The sequence below is a fragment of the Equus asinus genome, chromosome 2 (assembly GCF_041296235.1).
Source record: "Equus asinus isolate D_3611 breed Donkey chromosome 2, EquAss-T2T_v2, whole genome shotgun sequence".
Lineage (NCBI taxonomy): Eukaryota > Metazoa > Chordata > Mammalia > Perissodactyla > Equidae > Equus > Equus asinus.
In genome coordinates this window covers 111,468,039-111,489,238 of record NC_091791.1, presented here as the reverse complement: position 1 = coordinate 111,489,238, position 21,200 = coordinate 111,468,039, and the positions used below count along the sequence as shown (strand labels likewise).

The window sequence follows — 21,200 nt, the reverse complement described above, 5'->3', positions numbered from 1 at the left end:
CTATTACATGGTATTTATCTAATGGTGATTTTCTATTACCATCTTTCTGTCTACATTTATAAAATGGAATTCTTCTGTAAGGAACAGCCATCCCTTTCTTCCCCTCTATTTGACTTTTATATCTGTATGGATTCATGGATATTTATTTTATTGTAAGGAGTAACAAACCAATACCATTATCATTTATCATGTTGGTCAAAATGTTCCAATTTTGGCAATTAGGAACAGGTTATGGTTGGCTCTTTTATTCTTTCAATACATTTTCATCCTTTTTTGAGCACTTCTTGCTTTCTGGCACCACAAAATGTTCCAGGCTCAGCTTGTATTTTCCCTACTTTTTGCCCTGAAATCAACTACTTCTCCGAGGTGCCTTAATTCCTTTTGTTGGGGTATGGTGTTTAGAAACCAAGATCTGAGCGCTATGTGTGCTCATTACTATGAGGATGCCATTGCTTCCAGGATCTCTTAGTGGACAGAGCTACAAAACATATCTATGTATATTAACCCACATTGCATGTACTTCTATATTGTTGGAGGTGCACCTTCAGCATAGACTCCTAGGAGTGGACTTGTTGGGTTAAAAGGTAAGTACATGTGTAGATTCTTTGGTATTTCCATCCAAAAGGGTTATACCAATTTGCATCCCCTCCAGCAATGTATGAAAGCATTGGCTTTCCCACAGTCTCACCCACTTTTAAAACATGTTCTTTCCTTTAAAATTTTTGTCATTCTGATAGGTGAGAAATGATATGTCAGCATTGTTTTAATTTGCATTTCTCTAATATGTGTGTGAACAGTTTTTAGTATGTCTGAGAGCCATTTTTACATATTTTTTGGTGAATTGTCCGTTCATATCTTATGCGTCTGTTCTTTTAGTTATTAGCCATGTGAGCAGAGCCTTAGTTTGCACATATGTTAAATGGCATAATAGTACCTAGTCCCTCAACCTTGCCAGTTGTTATGATAACTGAATGTGAAAGTAATCCATGAAATTTAAATCACTATATGATATAGCTTTTTAAGCACAAGAATATATAATTACCAAAATAATGTATACTGCTACTTTAGTAAACATGTATAAACATACCTACTGGTATAAAAGACTATAAACTTTTAAAACATAGGTGGAAAAAATATAAATAACAATACCAGAATCCACTTGCAATGAAAAGGTCTCAAAGTTACACTAAGAATTCCTATTCTGGATTTCTTCACTACTTCTCTGATCTGCATACAAATCCTTTCACCACAAACAGAAATCCACAGACTTTAAAGGCTTATAGAAAACCTTGGAATTTTTTAAAAAATGAAACTATATTGATAAAATACCAATAAGCTTTGGTCTCAAATTTGCCTTTCAGAGCCCCTAGGGGTCTCAAGGAAAGATTCTTTACTTGAGTTTATCCAGTAGTAAGGAATGTAGGATACTAATTAATGGAGCAAGAACACAGTCTTGGAGTCAGACAACCTGGGTCTGAATCCCCATTCTCCTCTTTACTAAATGTGCATCCTCAGTTTCCTCATCTGTATAAAGGTGAAAATAATTACTAAGTTTGTAAACTATCAAGCGGATTTCTTGGCACATAGCCTTTTCCAATATATAGCAGTTATTAGTATTCTCATTATTATTAGTAAGTGACATATTTGTAAGTGTGGCCTACAGTAGAAGGCCAGTTAAAAGAAAATTCTCTTTGGCGTGCAGCAAAAGGTACTAGGATTTTTCTATACTTCAATTGCACAGAAAAGAGGTGGAGGCAATAGCCTCTACAGACAGTGATTCATCCCCTCAAGCCAAGGACACAAAATGGGATGTGATAGAGGAAGCACCTCTCTCCTGAAACACACACAGAAGAGCTCGTGCAAATTAAATGAGGCTACATACAAAGATTATAATACAAAGGTAAGTAAAAGCTGACACTTGCTACTTCCTATGTAGTTTAGTCTTCTATCCTAGTTTTACAGGAAGAAACGAAGGATCGAAGATTTAAAAATGCTATTTGGTTTAGATCTTATCCTAGGTTTTCAATATTCCAGAGAATTATTTTTGTACCTCCTGACCACTTTGGCTGGGGGATGCAATTTTTTATCTATGCCCATAAAGGAATGAACTATTTTACACTGAAGCCGGAAAAAAACAAGAATAAGCTGTGTTTAAATCTATTACACATTAGCCAGTATAATACCACACGGATAGGAGTATTTAACACAGACACTTACATTTTCCAAATAACACAATCTCATAAAGAGTAAGAAAAAGTAGTACTGAAATTCCATGATGTAGTGGGCTTTGGAGTCAGAACTGAGTCTGGATTCTGGCTCTCCACTTTCCAAGTGTTTCACGACGCTGGGAAAATTAGACGCTCTGAGCCTGTTACCTCCTCTGTGAAATGGAGATCATAATACTGTCTCACAGGCTTGTCATGAAGATTCAACAATGTATACAATGCAAAGCTTGATCTCTTGCACAATATGTGGTGCTCCATACATCTTAGTCTTTTCCTTCTCTCTTCTCAATGTAAAGAGAAGAGCATGAAGTAGGGTGCAGGATTATAAAGAGAACTAGGCAACTCTTGCTTTAGCTGACACAGCACAGCCTGCTGGCGAGGCTGAGACACCGAATGCCCAGCAAGGTCACAGGCTGCACAAGCAGTGCTGTGATAGCCTCAGGAGAGTGCGCCCTCGGCCAGAAGGCTCTCCGCTGGCAAAACCCCAAGCTCAATGGAATGGCATTTTTAATTATAATGAGGCTGAAATATAACTATTTTTCTGTATGAAAAAGCTTTCAGATATTTCTTCTATTCTTAAAACAGAAAATCTTTGCTCAGTAATTAACTTTGGAAGAGACGATTCATCTACTAGCTAATGAGCTGGTTTGTTTTCTTCCTCTATTAATTTTAATGTACCAATATCTTGCAATAAACATACCATGCAATAATATTTTTTAAAGTTCCTGTGCAAAAATGCTCAGTACTTGAACTATATAAAACAAGGAAGTTATCCATCTGCATAGATGCTAAAGCAACAAAGAACTTTTTCATGTGGCTTTTTAAAGGGCTGTAACTGTGTCTAAAATGTTTCCCTTTTTCTCCTCCAGACTCACAGATCAAAGCATTGTTACTCAGAAATTAGCAAAAGCTAGCAGTCCTGCACAAACTCCAATTCTATTTTTTCAAGGCTCTGGCATATGCAGGCCACACGGCTGAAGATGGAACAAAAAGCCCCTCTGTGTGTAGGCTATTGCTCTTTTAACCATACTGTAAAAGCAAGCTTAGAATGATGGCATGGGCCAGAACCAAACAGGATCTGTCTACTGTACACGGACCAGTATGAAACTTATTTTGTCAAAAGGTAAATGATGAATACTCTTCAACAAAATGATAGGGCCACAGAAACCACGTCAAAGTAATAGACCACAACAGGTTGTCTGGAATGCTCTATCAATGTTATGCCAATTATCATAGTTCAATAAGTCAGAAATACTAAGTCATGATTACATTTTTAATTACTATAAAATATGGGTTTCTTCACAGTGAATTCAGAGTAATTTACAGTTATTCTAAAATAATCTTTAAAACTAATTTAAATTATCTACATGATGCCTTTTACAAAGAGAACTTTTCAACCACTTTTTCAGAATAATGAATTTTTTAAGTGCTGGCTTCTTTAAATACACACGCACTCCATTACATCTTTTACATAATCATCTTCATTCTCATCTATTCAACTTTTACAAAATAAGATTTCACAGTGAATTATAATTTAATAAGATGCTTTATACACAGTAGATCTTCAACTGTTAAATTAAAATAAATTGATTTTAATGAATTTGAATGACCAGAGGCTTCCTCTTCTGCTGGTTTAAATATTCAAGCGTCAGCATCTCTATTTCTGTTGCACAGTTCAGGTAACAAAGAAATTATTACAAGCAATGGGATAGACACTGTGCTAGATGCTTGGGGTACAGAAGTGAAGACACACAGAGTCCCAATCCTTTCTTACTGATTAGTGAAACGATAAAAAATAGTTCATATTCACTGCATGATTACGTAATATTTATGAGTGATATAATTGTTTTAAATGGATCTTATTTAATTATCACAATAGTGCTATGAAGCAGTAGTATGAACATTACCCTGTTACTGAGACTTAGACAAATTAAACAGCATTTCTAAGCCCAAGATCACAAAACTGTTAAATGGTAGAGCTGGAATTTAAAAGCATGTCTGCTGCTTCACCATGACGATAGTTAGACAGCCTCCCTCAATAGATCATTTCCATATAAGCAGGGCACTCCTACATACTGTAGGATGTGATACTACCCAGCAGGCTACCTGGGTGCTGTGGGGGCCAGAGGACTGGCACTGGGCCCAAGCATCCATGTGTGATGTCAGGAGACAGTGCCAAGGAGACAATATCCCTTCACTTCCTTTAAAAGATCAGATATTCTCGGGCTGTTGGATGCCCAGATGCCCCAAGTCCGAGACCAATGCCATCAGGACTGCAGCGGGAGAGGGGATCTGCTCTCCTCATCTTTCAGTAAAGCTGTTGGTCTAACAAACAAACAAAAAAAGACCAGATAACTGGTGGGGTAGTTCTGACTTAGAGATTTAGGGCAGTGATTTCAAGAAACACCAATAATTCCTTCAGAGAAGATCCGAGAGAAGAACACTTCATGCTGACTGTCTAGCATGGACTCGGGAATTAGGACAGCATATCTTTCAGCACCACGGCAGCCAGTGTGGAGAGCAAAACGTCATCATTCTGCATCTTACCTTGCGCTGTTGCTCAACTGAACTTGTACATTTTTTTTCCTTTCCCCAAAACCTTAAGAACATTACTGAAAACTATGACTGACAGAAACTCCAGATTTTTGCTTTACAGTGAACTGACAACATCTTCCAGTCATTGTTAGTATGGCACATTCTTGTCACTATTTAAAAAACTCTAAGTTCTAGAAACAAATTAACAAAAACTTCACTGGCAAAGATTCTGCTCATGGTTCTAGCCCACATACTACTTATTTTTTTAATTTCACATCTCTACCTTTTCAAAAATGGGCGGGAATTCTCTTTTTATTAAATTGATAATTGAAAAAACAGGGTTCACTTCTTCCTCTTAATCACTCCCTATACCCAAATCCTACTCTAAAACTTAGAGAAAATGTACATTGTCCATTTAAAGCTCGTGTACTCTAGGGGGAACTTTTCTCTTCATCCATCAGCATAGTGAAGTCAAGGCCTGGCCAGCGCTGCAGAAGCCATTTCAAATAATCCTATTAACTCCCTAAGAAAACTTTAAGGCAAGAACAAAGGCCTGATGTGGTGAAAGAAAAACAAAACTGAGGTGATCATTAAGACAGTGGAAAAGAGTCAGATGAGTACACACCAGGACAAAGAAAACAATTTTTGTTATAAATACTTGCAAAAAGACCTCAAAAAGAAGCACCGAACATCTATTTTCTTGAAGAAATACACATTCCAGAGTTATAACTTTACTCTTGAAATAAGGTCTGTACGGACTTTAATTAACAGAAGAATTCTCTCCCATTTTTTCCCGTTATTAGTTTTTGAACCCTGTTTTCGAGCCCTTCTTTTCTCCTTTTTCATTACGCCTTTGATCAGAGATCTGTCCGACAATATCCACGAATAGGATACAGAACACGATTTCAGTGGCATGTTTGGGTCCCTCCCTGGGAAGCAGTCATCATCCCTCCCTTCTACTGAAACACAGGACTAATTCCAACCTCTGGGGCTTCTGGTCTGTACTAGAACAAAATTTTTTTAGTACTGAAACTTATTTAAGACTACAAACTTTGCAAATTATTCCTGTTAAACAATGACCTCAGGGCAGTAGCTGTCAAATTACAGATTACATACATTCATGATTCAGTATAGCACAGTTTGCATTCATCGCTAAGTCTAAGATTACAGAATTATTAATTGGTTTCCATCTAATTTCCATGCTAGTTTGAAGTTCAAATAGTTTCACTGTATGGACTTAAATATTTTCTTAAAAAATAGTAAACAGCAATTCTTTTTCTGACCTTCTAAGCAGATACAGAGAAAACAGGAACAAGAAGCAATAGAAAGAACAAGTGCAGCTATCAGATTTGTGTCTTTTATATGCCATTTGCAAGAAAGAGAAGGGATTTCAGCGTGGGTTTGGGAATGCCTAGAAGCTGGTTTCTAAAATGGCACCACTACTTGGTATGAACTATTTTTTTTCTGTACAAGATATTCAATTCCAACAAAGGAAAAATAAGTACGACTACTACAGAAAACTGGAGTGATCTCCTGTTATGTGATAAAAGGGCTGGTTTTACATCTTTGTCAGAGTCACAGTGTACATATAATCCACAGGAGTCAAGGAGCTATCATTTCACTGATAGCACAAGTCTTTGGCACACACAATCACTCTTTCTGAGAAAATAAACACTTCACTACTAGAATCTTCAAAGAAAACAACTCTGGGACGGGTATAGAACCCAAGTAATTTCCCATTAGTAGGAAGTTATTCTCTACTAACTTTTGGGTTTACTAGATAGTTTGTACAACAGGATATTCTATAAATCTGTGTCATTTTCCAAATGTTCTTAAAGAATTCATTCACTATTGTCTAATCTAACACTCAAAAATTCCATCTGCTAATGTGGGTGGAATTTTGTTTTCCTTTTTTTCCCAATCATTTTATTGAGGTCATAATGGTTTATAAGATTGTATAATTTCAGGTGTACATTATTATTTATCAGTTTCTGTATAGACTGTATTGTGCTCACCATCAGTAGTCTAACTTTTACCTGTCACCATACATATGTCCCTCTTTACCCGTTTCGCCCCCCACCCTAACCCCATTTCCCATCTGGTAACCACTAATCTGTTCTCCTTATCCATGGGGTGGTTTGTCTTCCACGTATGGGTGAAATGATGCAGTGTTTGATTCTTCTTTCTCCGTGTGGCTTATTTTGCTTAACATCATACACTCAAGGTCCATCCACGTTGTTGCAAATGGGACGATTTTGTCTTTTTTATGGCTGAGTAGTAAGCCATTGTGTATATACATATATATACACACACACACCATATCTTTATCCATTCCTCAGGCGATGGGTACTTAGGTTGCTTCCACAACTTGTCTACAGTGAATAATGCTGCAATGAACATAGTGGTGTATAAATCTCTTTGAATTGCTGATTTCAAGTTCTTTGAATAATACTCAGTAGTGGGATAGCTGCGTTGTATGGTAGTTTTTGATTTTCAAATTTTTTGAGAAATCTCCATACTGTTTTCCATAGTGGCTGCACCAGTTTGCATTCTCACCAGCAGTGTACGAGGATTCCCTTTTCTCCACATCCTGTGGAGACCATAAGATGTTCTCCACAACAATAACATGTTATTTTTTCTGTTAAATATAGCCATTCTAACAGGTGAGAGGTGATATCTCATTGTAGTTTTGACTTGCATTTCCCTAATAATTAGTGATGTTGAACCTTTTTTCATGTGCCTGTTGGCCATCTGTATATCTTCTTTGGAAAAATGTCTGTTTGTATCCTCTGCCCATTTTTTGATTGGGTTGTTTATTTTTTTCTTGTTGAGTTGTATGAGTTCTTTATACATTTTGGAGATTAACCCTTTGTCAGATACATGATTTGCAAATATTTTCTCCCAGTTGGTGGGTTGTCTTTCGTTTTGTTTACATTTCCTTTGCCTTGCAGAAGCTCTTTAGTCTTATGTAGTTCCATTTATTTATTTTTTCTTTTGTTTCCTTTGCCCGAGCAGACATGGTATTCAAAAAGATGCTGCTAAGACTAATCTCAAAGAGTGTACTGCCTATATTTTCTTCTATAAGTTTTACGGCTTCAAGTCTTAGATTCAAGTCTTAATCCATTTTGTGTTAATTTTTGTGTATGGTGTAAGATAATGATCTCCATTCATTCTTTTGCATGTGGCTGTCCAGTTTTTCCAACGCCATTTATTGAAGAGAACTTCCTTTCTCCATTGTAAGTTTTTGGCTCCTTTGTCAAAGATTAGCTGTCTGTAGATGTGTGGTTTTATTACTGGGCTTTCAATTCTGTTCCATTGATTTGTGTGTCTGTTTTTTGTTCCAGTACCATGCTGTTTTGATTACTGTAGCATTGTAGTATATTTTGAAGTCAGGGATTATGATGCCTCTAGCTTTGTCCTTTTGTCTCAGGATTCTTTTGGCTATTTGGAGTCTTTTGTTGTTCCATATAAATTTTAGGATTTTTTTGTTCAATGTCTGTGAAGAATGTCATTGGGATTCTGATACGGATTGCACTGAACCTGTAAATTGCTTTAGGTAGTATGGACATATTAACTATGTTTATTCTTCCAATCCATGAGCATGGAACATCTTTCCATTCTTTATGTTGTCTTTGATTTCTTTCAATAATGTCTTATAGTTTTCAGTGTATAGGTCTTTCACCTCCTTGGTTAAATTTATTCCTAGATATTTTATTCTTTTTGTTGTGAATGTAAATGGGATTGCATTCTTGACTTCTCTTTCTGCTAGTTTGCTATTAGTGTATAGAAATGCAACTGATTTTTGTAGGTTGATTTTGTACTCTGCAACTCTGCTGTATTTGTTGATTATTTCTTATAGTTTTCTGGTGCGTTCCTAATGGTTTTCTATATATAGGATCATGTCATCAGCAAACTGCGAGTTTCACTTCTTCCTTTCCAGTTTGGATACCTTTTATTTCTTTTTCTTGCCATATTGATCTGGGCAAAACCTCCAGTACCATGTTGAATAGGAGTGGTGAGCGTGGGCACCCTTGTCTTGTTCCTGTTCTCAGAGGGATGGCTTTCATTTTTTCACCATTAAGTATGATGTTAGCTGTGGGTCTGTCACATGTGCCCTTTATTATATTGAGGTACTTTCCTTCTATACCCATTTTATTGAGAGTTTTTACCATAAATGGATGTTGGATCCTGTCAAATGCTTTCTCTGCATCTATTGAGATGATCACGTAGTTTTTATTCCTGATTTTGTTAATGCGGTATATCACACTGAGTGATGTTGAACCATCCCTGCATTCCTGGTATAAATCCCTCTTGATCATGGTGTATGATCCTTTTAATGTACTGCTGTACATTAAACCATGCTGTACATTTGGTTTGCCAATATTTTGTTGAGAATTTTTGCATCTATGTTTATCAGCAATATTGGTCTGTAATTTTTCTCCTTTGTGTTGTCCTCGCCAGGTTTCAGTATCAGGGTAATATTGGCCTTACAGAATAAATTAGGAATTGTTCCATCTTCTTCAATTTTTTTAAATAGTTTGAGAAGGATAGGTATTAAATCTTCTCTGAATGTTTGGTAGAATTCTCCAGAGAAGCCATCTGGTTCTGGACTTTTGTTTTTTTGGAGGTTTTTGATTATTGTTTCAATATCTTTACTTGTGTTTGGTCTATTCAGATTCTCTGTTTCTTCTTGATTCAGATTTAAGAGTTTATCCATTTCTTCTAGATTGTCCAAGTTGTGTGCTTATAGTCTTTCATAGTATTCTCTTATAATCCTTTGTATTCCTGCAGTATCTGTTGTAATTTCTCCTCTTTCATTTCTATTTTATTTACTTGAGTCTTTTCTCTTTTTTCCTTAGTCAGTCTGGCTACGGGTTTGTCGATTTTGTTTATCTTCTCAAAGAACTAGCTCTTAGTTTCATTGATCCTTTCTACTGCTTTTCAGTCTCTATTTATTTCTGCTCTAATTTTTAATATTTCCCTCCTTCTGCTGACTTTGGGCTTTGCTTCTTCTCCTTTTTCTAGTTCTGTTAGGTATAGTCTAAGATTACATATTTCAGATTTTCTTGTTTGTTGAAGTGGGCAGGTATTGCTTGAATTTCCCTCTTAGGATCGCTTTTGCTGCATTCCATAAGAGTTGGTATGCTGTATCTTCATTTTCATTTGTCTCCAGGTATCTTTTAATTTCTCCTTTGATTTCTTCATTGATCCAATGGTTGTTTAGTAGCATGTTGTTTAGTCTCCACGTTTCGGACTTTCCCAGCTTTTTTCTTGTAGTTGATTTCTAGTTGCATACCTTTATGGTCAGAAAAGTTACTTGATATGATTTCAATCTTCTTAAATGTATTGAGGCTTGCTTTGTTTCCCAACCTATGGTCTATGTGCACTTGAGAAGAATGTATATTCTGCTGTTTTTGGATGGAATGTACTATATATACCTATTAAGCCCATCTGATCTAGTGTTTCATTTAAATACACTATTTCATTGTTGACTTTCTGTGTGGGATAACCTATCCAGTGAGGTAAGTGGGGTCTTGATATCCCCTACTATTATAATGTTGCTGTTAATTTCTCCCTTTAGGCCTGTTTACAGTTGCTTTACACAGTTTGGTGCTCCTGTGTGGGGTGCATATATATTCATAAGTGTTATGTCCTCTTGATGGAATGTCCCTTTTATCATTATACACTGCCCCTCTTTGTCTCTCATTGTCTTTTTTATCTTGAAGTCTGCTTTGTCCAATGTAAGTATGGCAACATTTGCTTTCTTTTGCTAGCCATTTGCTTGGAGTATTGTCTTTCATCCCTTCACTCTGAGTCTATGTTTGTCTTTAGAGCTGAGATATGTTTCCTGGAAGCAGCATATTATTGGGTCTTGTTTTTCAATCCATCCAGCTACTATGTGTCTTTTGATTGGAGAATTCAATCCATTTATATTCAGAGCTACTACTGATAAATGAGGGTTTAATTAATGCTGCCATTTTATCTTTTGTTTTCCAGTTGTTCTATATTTCCTTTGTTCCTCCTCCCTGGTATTTCTGACTGGCATTTCAGCTTGGTGGTTTTCTGTGATGGTTTTCTCTTTGTTTATGAATTGTGGCTCTGCTCTGATTTTTGTTTAGTAGTTACTGTGAGGCTTGTATTAAAGATCTTACAGATGAGATAGTCCATTTTCTCATAGCCTCTTATCTCCATTAGCTTAAGCAGATTCCATCCCTATCCTCTTCCCTTTCTGAATTATTGTTGTCACAAATCATTCTGTTTTGTTGTGAGTTTGTTACTAAATTGATGTGTTAAGTTATTTCTAATGTTTTCCTTCCTTTTATTATTTGTTATAATTAAGTGTTTGCTAACCTGTTCTGATAAAGAGTTGCAGTTTTCTGATTTTGCCTGTCTTTTTATCTCCTTGCTCAAAGCATTCTAAACCTTTGCCTCTTCGTTTCAGGTATGACGGCTTCCTTATCATTTCTTGTAAAGGGGGGGTCTAGTGGTGATGAACTTCCTCAGCTTCTGTTTATCTGGGGAAGCTTTTAGTTCTCCATCGTACTTGAAGGAAAGTTTCACTGGATAGAGTATTCTTGGCTGAAAGCTTTTGTCTTTCAGTATTTTGAATATATCATTCCACTCTCTCCCAGCCTGTAAGGTTTTGGCTGAGACATTTGCAGGAAGCCTGATAGGAGTACCTTTATTGATTATTTTCTGCCTTGCTGTCCTTAATATTTTTTGTCATTGACTTTTGCCAGTTTTACTATTGTATGCATTGGAGAAAGTCTTTTTGCATTGATGTAATTAGAAGTTCTATTGACTTCATGTACTTGTAAGTCCAGTCCCTTCCCCAGGTTTGGGAAGTTCTCAGCAATTATTTCTTTGAACAAGCTCTCTGCTCCTTTCTGCCTCTCTTCTCTTATGTTGCTTTTCCTAATTGTGTCAGATATTTCTCAAAGAATTCCTTCATTTTAAAAAAATCTTAGTTCTCTCTCCTCCTCCACCTGAAAGCATTTCCATAGTTCTATCCTCTAAATCACTAATTCTGTCCTCCATAATGTCAACTCTATTTTTTAAGGACCCTACATTAGTTTTTCTTTCGTTAATTATTTGTTATATCCAGAATTTCAGTTTGGGTTTTTTTTTTAATAGCATCAATCTCTTTCATGAAGCATTTCTTCTGCTCATTAATTTTATTCCTGAGTTCACTGAACTGTCATTCTGAGTTTTCTTGTAACTTGTTGAGTTTCTTTATGACAAGTATTTAATTCTCTGTTATTTATATTGTAAATTTCTGTGACCTCAGGGTTGGTTTCTGAAGACTTGCCATTTTTCCTTCTGCTCTGAAGTGTTACTGTAGTTTTTCATGTTGTTTGATGAACTGATCCTTTTCCAGTTTATTTGCGGTAGTATCAGGTCACAGATTCCACCTGCTACCCCCAGGGGAAGCAGTAGCTGTGTTTCTGATCCCACTCGTCCTGCTGGAAGTTGTATGGGTATGTTAGGCACTCCCACAGGCCGGGAAAGTGTTTGCTGCCTCCTCTTACCATCATGCAAGGGAGTGTTCCCACTGGTGGGGCCATTGCAGCACAGTGCGTGCTCCTGTGGGTTGGGATAGCGTTTGCATGCATGGATATGGCTGCCACTACCTTCTCTTATAGTTGTGCTGGGGTACGTTCTCAGTGGTGGGGCCACCACAGCACAGTGGGCTCTCCTGCAGGCCAGGATAGTGTTTAGATGTGTGCACAGGGCTGCCACCACCGCCTCTTACAGTTGTGCTGGGGCGCATTCCCCCTGGTGTGGGTGCTGCAGCTGGGAGGGCACTCCTGTAGGCTGGGATAGCATTTGTGCACAAGCTGGGCTGTCCCTGCCTCCTCTTAAGAGTAGCGCTGGTCACTGTGTGAGGACCTGCAACTTGGCTTGCTGTTGCCAGGGAGGGTAAGAGGGCGCTCACCTATATCAACTGTTTTCCAGGGATTCAGTCCCTTCACCTTCAGATGTATAGCTGCAGGGGTCTCTCAGGAGTCCTGTTGTGCTGTGTGGGCATCTTCCACTGGTCAATGAATATCCACTTAGTTGTAATTCAGAGGGGGAGAGACAAAGGGAACAGCTCACTCTACCACATTGCTGACGTTTTTGTTTTGCAATTTTGTTTTCTTAAACTACAGAAATTAACAACATTGAGTTTAGCTGATACAGCACTTTCTAGAGGCTACCTAAAGAATGATTTTTTTAATTTGTTTTTTATTGAGGTAACACTGGCTTATAATGTTATATAGATTTCAAGTGTACATCACTATGTTTTGATTTCTCTGTAGAGTACATCACCTTCACCACCCAAAGATGAGTAACCATCCATTATCATACATATGTGCCCTGTCACCTCTTTTGCCTTCCTCCATCCTCCCTTGCCTGCTGGTAACCACAAATCTAATCTCTGTATCTATGCATTTGTTTGTTATTGTTGTTGTTGTTTTAATCTTCTACTTATAAGTGAGATCATACAATTTTTGACTTTCTCCATCTGACTTAATTTCACTTGGCATTATATACCCTCAAGGTCCATCCATGTTGTCACAAATGGCAAAATTTCATCTTTTTTTTTTTTTTATAGCTGAGTAGTATTACATTGTGTATATATACCACATCTTCTTTATTCATTCATTCCTTGATGGGCATTTAGGCTGTTTCCAAGTCTTGCCTATTGTGAATAATCCTTCAATGAACATAGGGGTGCATATATCTTTTCACATTTGTGTTTTTGGGTTCTTTGGATAAATACCCAGCAGTGGAATAGCTGGATCATATGGTAGTTCTATTATTAACTTTTTGAAGAATCTCCACACTGTTTTCCATAGTGGCTGCACCAGTTTGCATTCCCACCAGCAGTGTATGAGGGTTCCCTTTTCTCCACATCCTCTCCAACACTTGTTACTTGTCTCATTAATTATAGCAATTCTGACGGGTGTGAGGTAATATCTCACTGTAGTTTTGATTTGCATTTCCTTAATAATTAGTGATGTTGAACATCTTTTCATGTGCCTGTGGGCCATCTGTATATCTTTTTTGGAAAAATGTCTGTTGAGATCTTCTGCCTATCTTTTAATTGGTTTGTTTGTTTCTCTGTTGTTGACATGTAAGAGTTCCTTATATATTTTGTATATTAACCCCTTATCAGATATATGGTTTGGAAATATCTTCTCCCAGTTTTTAGGTTGTCTTTTCCTTTTGTTGATGGTTTCCTTTGCTGTGAAGAAGCTTTTTAGTTTGATATAGTCCCATTTGTTTATTTTCAAAGCGTGCTTTTTTATAGCCAATTTGTGCACGGGCAACTTTATAGTACTTATATCTATTATTCAACATTAAATAAGTTGTAAACATTACTGAATAATCAGGCTTATTAATTAATTAATTAAAGAACACCTGGTAAACAAGCCTTGGAGGAAAAAACCCTTTTCTTTGTATTTTCCAACACTTTCAGAAGCCCAGAGGCGAGTCACAACTCTATGAGCTATTCAGTGTACAGAGCTATACTGAATTGAGAACAAATATCCACATTTCAAGGCCTCTATTAAATCTCATAATGCCAGGCGTAAGTGATTAATTTCCCCCTCCTTCTCACTGATAGTCTCCACTGTGAATAAAGCTTCTGTTTGTAGACTAATCTGTCACTCAGTTGTCATGGTATAGTTATAATGGGAACATCCTTCTTTCTTTATGCATCTTTTCATCCTTAAAAGAACATATTCAAAGAGTGTTAATGGTTTAGATAGTATTACAAGTGATTTAAGTCATTTTTACATATAGCTTCTGTAGTTGCTTTCTGAAGAGGCTGTATTCTGACATTCCTTTAAGAAGCCCTATAAAAAAATTGCTTTTCTCTTAAGTCAAACTTCTTTGGCAAGAAACTGAATTCATTAAGTAGCTCCCCAAAATAAGATTCCTACCTCCATTCACAGGCAGAGACATTATAGAACCCATTTCATAAACTTTCAAATTCCTATATTACGCTCATAGAATCATGGTTAAACACAGGAACTTTCTACTTGAAAATTTTAGTTGTGTGTGTATGTGTACACACAGTGTCTCCTAAGTACTGCACAGAGGCAGCCCTGTTTGCTAAGGTCCCAAGTACAGTTCAGTTCTCTGAGGAAAGGCAGTGCCAGCAGCCACATGCTTCATTTGACTCTGTCCCAGATAGTTCTTGACATTTAAACGGCTTTTGTTTATCAGCAAGGAGTTCAAGGAAAGGTCTCAAGGGCACAAACTCTATGGAGGGACAGCTATGGACTTACTGAATTTCTTTCTAAAGACTTAAACTGAATTCCCTCCAAATCCACCTTCATAGTGTTAAAAAAAAAATCCAACAAACACCAAAACCCAAAAATGAGACTGAGAAGATTGTTGCTATTTCTATCAGCTTCAATTTCATCATCTTCTCAGACTATCCTGCCTCCAGTCTCCTGAAGCCTTCTTTGGGCAACCTCATACTGCGACTCTCTGGCTGTCTGATCCATTCTTTAGAAAGAATCATCCAATATAACAACGCAGAAAGGCCACTAGTGCTCTGTTTGCTTCCTGACCCTTTACTCCTACTGTTCTCAAGGAATTCAGTCTGAGACCAGGGCAGAACATTGCTTCAGGTGGCCTGTTTCTTTCTCACTAGACAATTTTCATTATCATCTTCTTGCTTGTATGTTTTTCTACAGTAAAATAAAACATGTCCACAGGCTTGTGTCCTGCTAGAGCTGTGAGCCTTGTGAGCTGGGATGGCACCCAGGAGAGTGTGGAAGTTGCTTCCATCTCCTGGGCTGTCCCATGACCCCAAGCTTAAGAGTTGTGGTTACCTTGTCTGTCATGAGGGACCCTCCTCAGAGCCCATCGCAGACTCTCTTACCTCTCATGCTCTTTGGTACCATATTAACAACTTCACAAAGGAAAATCTCTCCTAACACAGTGGCAAGGCTTCAAGAGTGAGAAGAAACCTAGAGGTAGAAACTATCTGTAAGGCTCTACTCACCACTGAACACTAAGTGCTGAAGGAGAGATGACCACTTCCTTAGACACACCAGCATTTAGCAAAGTGCATACAGAAGATGCCCCAGGAAATAAACAACTGAGGTGTCAAAGCCGAAAAGCAGCCAGGCAATGTGCAATGGACTCTACCACTCAAAACCCATTTCTATCACCTTGCACTAGCCACTGCCACTGAGGTCATCTACTGCTGTAAGCATTCAGCATGATCCACAATGTCATTCCTTGGCATCCTAAACATTAACAGTGGTCAGGTTCCTACTGGAATGGCTTCCCTTATCTCCCAATACCACTGCCACTATAGCACATGCTTGGCTGTGTCACTGCTGCAACAACAGGTAGGAATGAGTGGCACATGACTAGGGGAATAAGAAGCCACAGCTGGAGGAGCTACAGTGAGGTAGAGGGAAGAGGCAAGATGAAGGGCATGGAAACTGGCTGGACTTGAGACGGGGCCCATAGGTTAAAGACTAGTAATCAAGATTCATTCAGCTTAAAAAGCCCAATTGTATACAGGATTCTAGGCAGAACTCAGGGTCAAAAACTAGATGGCATTCTGACAAGAGTATCTTGTCTTGTATCAGACATGAGAACAGGGGTGTGGATCAGAGTCTTGAGCAGGATGGAGCCAGTCATTGTATGAATGGTTTAGACTAGAGACAAAGTGTATGTGATGGAAGAACCAAGAAGAGAAGAAGGCAAAGGAAAATAAGTTGTTAGCAGCACAACTTCAAAATTAAGGAATCAGGAGCTCTGCTGAGGTTGAAGGGGCCAGGCAAAGCAAGAAGAGTGGCAAGCACCAAGAAAGACCTAGATAACAGGTCTCTGGCCTAACCTTTGGTAAGATTTCTGTTGCTGGAGGATCTGCTGATTCTAGAAAGTGTAGAAACAAGTAATTGGGAGCACCTGGTTGATGTTCAGAGTGTAGGTGAGAGAAAGCTACAGCAGACCCTGTTCAGCTAATAGAGCGAGACGCATGGGGCCAAACAGTGTGTCCATAGGGGTATTTGAGCCCAAATATGACACTGGAGATGGTCACTCGACAACTACAAAGATGCCCAGCATGCTTCAGCCCTGTTCTCAAATGAAGTCCCCTTGCAGAGGGATCATGCTTGGAGTATGGAGATAGCATGTCAAGGTAGAAAGAATGTGGACTTTAGGATCAGATGGAGTCTGAAATTCAATTCTGCCTCTCACTAGCTGTGATTCGGGGCAGGTTACTTAACTTCTCTGAACCTCAATTTCCTCATCTGTAAAATTAGATTGTCAGCAGGTTTTGTACTAATAGGTTTTGTCATGAGGTTTTCTAATAATTAAATTAGAGGCCATCTGTACTGCACTTAACAGAATACTTGGTTCAATAAGTGATAGCTATTATTCTTACAAAGAGCTGTAATAGTACTATGCATGGAAACATTCCTTATATAGATGGTCAATACTAATAATAATAATAATAACACTACTATGAATAATAGTATAAGCAGCCTCAGACTTAACAAGCTAATCTGTTTCTGGTAATACTCGAAAGTCAAACCACGCTAAATTAAGGGTTGTTTAGAATGGAATTTTCAGATTTACCCTGAACTCTGTTATATCAGTAACTTGGGTTCTACACCACACAAATCAAACTATCACATCTTTTCCCTCCCTCTCTCCTTTCCTCCACTCACTTATGATCAGCATTGACTGCACGATTCTAGCAATCACTTGGTAGCGAGGCAGCATTGGTAGAGGTCGCAGTTCTTAGAAAGTGGTAAACACAAGTTATGGTGGTTACCATGGAGGGTGGTGAACACGAGGAGGGTAAAACTTTTTAAAAAGCAGGACATGGTAATCCACAGTTGCATATTCTCACAGTTGAGAGTCATGTGCATTTGTTTAGTGATTTATAATTCTTATATATAAGCTATCTTATTCGACTTCAAAATAACTCTAAAGTAAACAAGATAAACGTTGTAATCTCTGGCTTATGGATAAGGAATATGAAGCTCAGAGAGGTTTTGATCATCTACTCCAGGTCATGCACTTGAAATGGAAGAACCAGGCTAGAACCTGGACCTTTGGATTTGTAACTCGGTGCTTGTCCACTATAGCTTGTTCTATAACCTGTGGTTTATGCAATAGATGCATTTATTTTTTAAAAATCTATTTATAGTTGATATTTTTCTCACTTGATAGAAAGCTCTGATTTCTTAGAAACGTAGCTTGCTTCTGAAATGGTTTTATTTTGTTAATTTATAAGTATAGAATTAAATTATATTTATAGAAAAGTAATCTAAAAATGGATATTTACTATTACTCAAATTGATTTTCATGTCTCCTATTTACTTTTAATTGAAAATAATATGTGTACTCTATTACGGTGGAAAATATTTCCTTTCAGGGACTACTAAATTATTCAGTTTATTGCCCTCAGAGATAAATTATTCATTATAAAAAATGTTTTGATGAGTAAAATCATATGATGCTTATTGTGACAGTTTGGGGTTCTGTGGAGCTCCATATTTTAATTTTCTTTTTAAATGGCACTTTTTTTCTCACGTCAACAAAATAATTCAATTCTCAGTGAAAATAAATGTATTTTATTAAAAGCTTATGTTCTTTAACATATATTACATTAAAATGGGCCAGCTACAGAAATCTACTGTGGATAATATGTTGTTTATCAGCCAAGGTGACAATTTCTAGCTCAGCAGGCAGTTCACCCAATTTTAAAGTCTTTAAAAGTTTGTAGTCTGGATTTCTGGCAATACTAGTCATTAGGACACACCATACAAATTTTTCTACATACAAGTCAACATCTAAGCAGATATATTTGTACCAGCAGCTACCCTTTCATACTGCTTCATACCCCCTGTAAATTTTACAGTTTTATATACACACTATATATGCATATAAATTTATATATATATATGCATGTATATTTTAATTCCTTTCTCAGAGTAAATCATCTTATACATTTTGTTCCCAAAACAAATTTTTAGTACAGATTTCTTTTTTAAAATATGAAATCCTTAAGTGAAATAAACTTTATTTGTTAACTGGGAATGATGCTTTGTTCACCAAAAAAATGGATTTAGAGAGGCAATCTTCAAGATAAACGAAATGAAAGAAACTGACTAATCCTTCCTAGTCAAGGAAACAAAGGCTTTCCATCTTATTCTTTGGCTTTTCGTTTTATCACATAAACACGATCACTTACCAAGTGGCAAAAATGCAAGACGGTTTCCAGCCATGGAGAGCTCATTGAGGCTGGGCAGCTGGCAGAGATGGCGCGGCACACACCATAGACGATTTCGGTCCACAGTGAGGTACTGCAGAGAAAGGCACAGGTGAAGCCTCTCGGGTAAAGTTAGCAAACGATTGGTAGAAATGTCTAGTGTCTGCAGCTCCTTCAAATCGCCAACCTCTACAACCAAAATCAAAATTAAGATAAATTGCATCCTGATTAAATTAATTATATTAATTAAGTAAAATAAATCAATACTGCAAAAGTTCAACCAAATAAAATCAGTAGCTGAAGTTATTTCCATGGACGGGAATGCTGAAGCACAGGATTTAGGTCTAGTGTGCAAATCCAATCTAGGTAGCTGTCTTTAAATTAGCCTGCCAGAATTTTTTTAAACAGAGGAAAGCGCTGGCATGGAGAAAGGAGAGACACAAAGTGGCAAATCTGAGCCAGCAGTCTGTTCCTACGGCTTCTGCTTTTGATGAATCAAAAGTTGTTGCTAGGGTGAGAAAAAGAACAATTACAGTCACTTAAAAGGTACCTGGTTTTTACTACTTTTGTGATTTTACCTTCTATTAAGTAGATAGCAGAAAAAAAGAACAATTACAGTCACTTAAAAGGTACCTGGTTTTTACTACTTTTGTGATTTTTACCTTCTCTTAGATAGCAGGAGACTTAAAAATATGTTAACAGTATCCCAGTAAGTGCACCTTGTTCATAGGAACTCAACAGAAAATTTCTGGACTAAGAATCAGGATGTCTTTGGAAATTTTCACCATGGTAAAGAATATAATAACAAAACGGAATTAATGGTAGGTAACATTTTTCGAAATTGTCCGGCCATGGAGTTCACTTTTTAAAAAAACCACTCTAGGGGCCAGTCTGGTGGCGTAGTGGTTGGGTTTATGCGCTCTGCTTTGACGGCCCGAGGTTCGCAGGTTCAGATGCCAGGCGCAGACCTAGCATGGCTCGTCAAGCCACGCTGTGGCAGCATCCCAAAACAAAATAAAGCAAGACTGGCACAGATGTTAGCTCAGGGCCAATCTTCCTCACACACACAACCCCCCCCCCCAAAACCAAACAAACAAAAACCCCACTCTAAGTGTACATACGCTATGAAGATTTACTTTAATTCCATCCAAATAAAATCCTTCCATTTACTCCAATATTCCTTCATTATTGATGTCTATAGTTGTAATCTGTTCCATGGTGAGCACAATTACGCCCTTGTCATACACCAAATCACCCAGTCTGAGGTTGGGAAGTTCTTTACAAGGTACCTCATCCTCCCCAGGAAAAGTCACCATGAAGTATCTGTGAGCGGAGGAAGTTCTGCTAAGCAATCTCTCGGGGAGGGACATTTACTCTGTCCCAGGACAGTACATTCCACTCCAGGCTCCACAGGAAGCACCACGCAGGACTAGACTACTTCTACATCATGCAACTTCCAAGCTGAAGACCACTGTGAAGCCGTCCTCTCTCCTTCCTAATCCTGACCCTGTTCCACCAGCCATTCCTCTCAGGTCAAGGTTTCCCATGCTCCCGCCACTGGACTGCAGCCCTCTGGGCACATTCTGGTTTGTTCAGGGCTTGGATTAGTATTGGCAATATCTTCTCTATTAGACAGAAAATCTTCGGCCCTCTTGGATGTCCAATTACACAGATTAGTTTTTCATATTGCTACAGACCAGGGGTTGGCAACTATGGCTCACAAGCAAAATCTGGCCCATGGCCCATTTTTGTACTGCCTGCAAGCTGAGACTGGTTTTTACATTTTTAAAAGGTGGTAAAAAACAACAACAAAACCAAAAATAATATGTTACAGAGACCATGTGTGGCCTGCAAAGCCTAAAAATATTTACTATCTTGCTATTTATGGAAAAAGTTTCCCAGTCTTTGTTAGAGACTGTAAACAGGGGCATTTTTAATAAATATTTTTTTAATAAAAGTAATCCAAGAGCAAAATGCATTCATTTCTAGTTATTTTTATAGTATTACAAGGGGTTTATGCTAGGAAGTTCACACTTTACTGCCCAATTTCCCCAATACTGAACAACTATGTACTTGAAGATAGGTAGGATTCAGTGAACAGTCTGAATCTTACTGGGAGTTTTATCTATCTAAACCCAAGTGATGCACATGAGAGTTATTTTCACTCTTGGTTCCATTAGCACAGTATTTCATCTACGTAAGTC

General features: G+C 37.7%; 1 protein-coding gene across 6 annotated transcripts in view; it reads right to left on the bottom strand.

Moving 5' to 3' along the window:
• Nucleotides 1–21,200, bottom strand: part of LRRC28 (leucine rich repeat containing 28) — a 161,747-nt gene that overhangs the window by 37,894 nt on the left and 102,653 nt on the right. For 4 of the 6 annotated variants that reach the window (XM_044762689.2, XM_044762684.2, XM_070496285.1 and 1 more), the window contains one exon: nt 18,979–19,185. The exons of the other annotated variants lie outside the window; for them this stretch is intronic. In XM_044762689.2, coding sequence (XP_044618624.1) covers nt 18,979–19,185 — 207 coding nt within the window. The remainder of the gene's footprint in view (nt 1–18,978; nt 19,186–21,200) is intronic. 6 annotated transcript variants of the gene reach the window in all.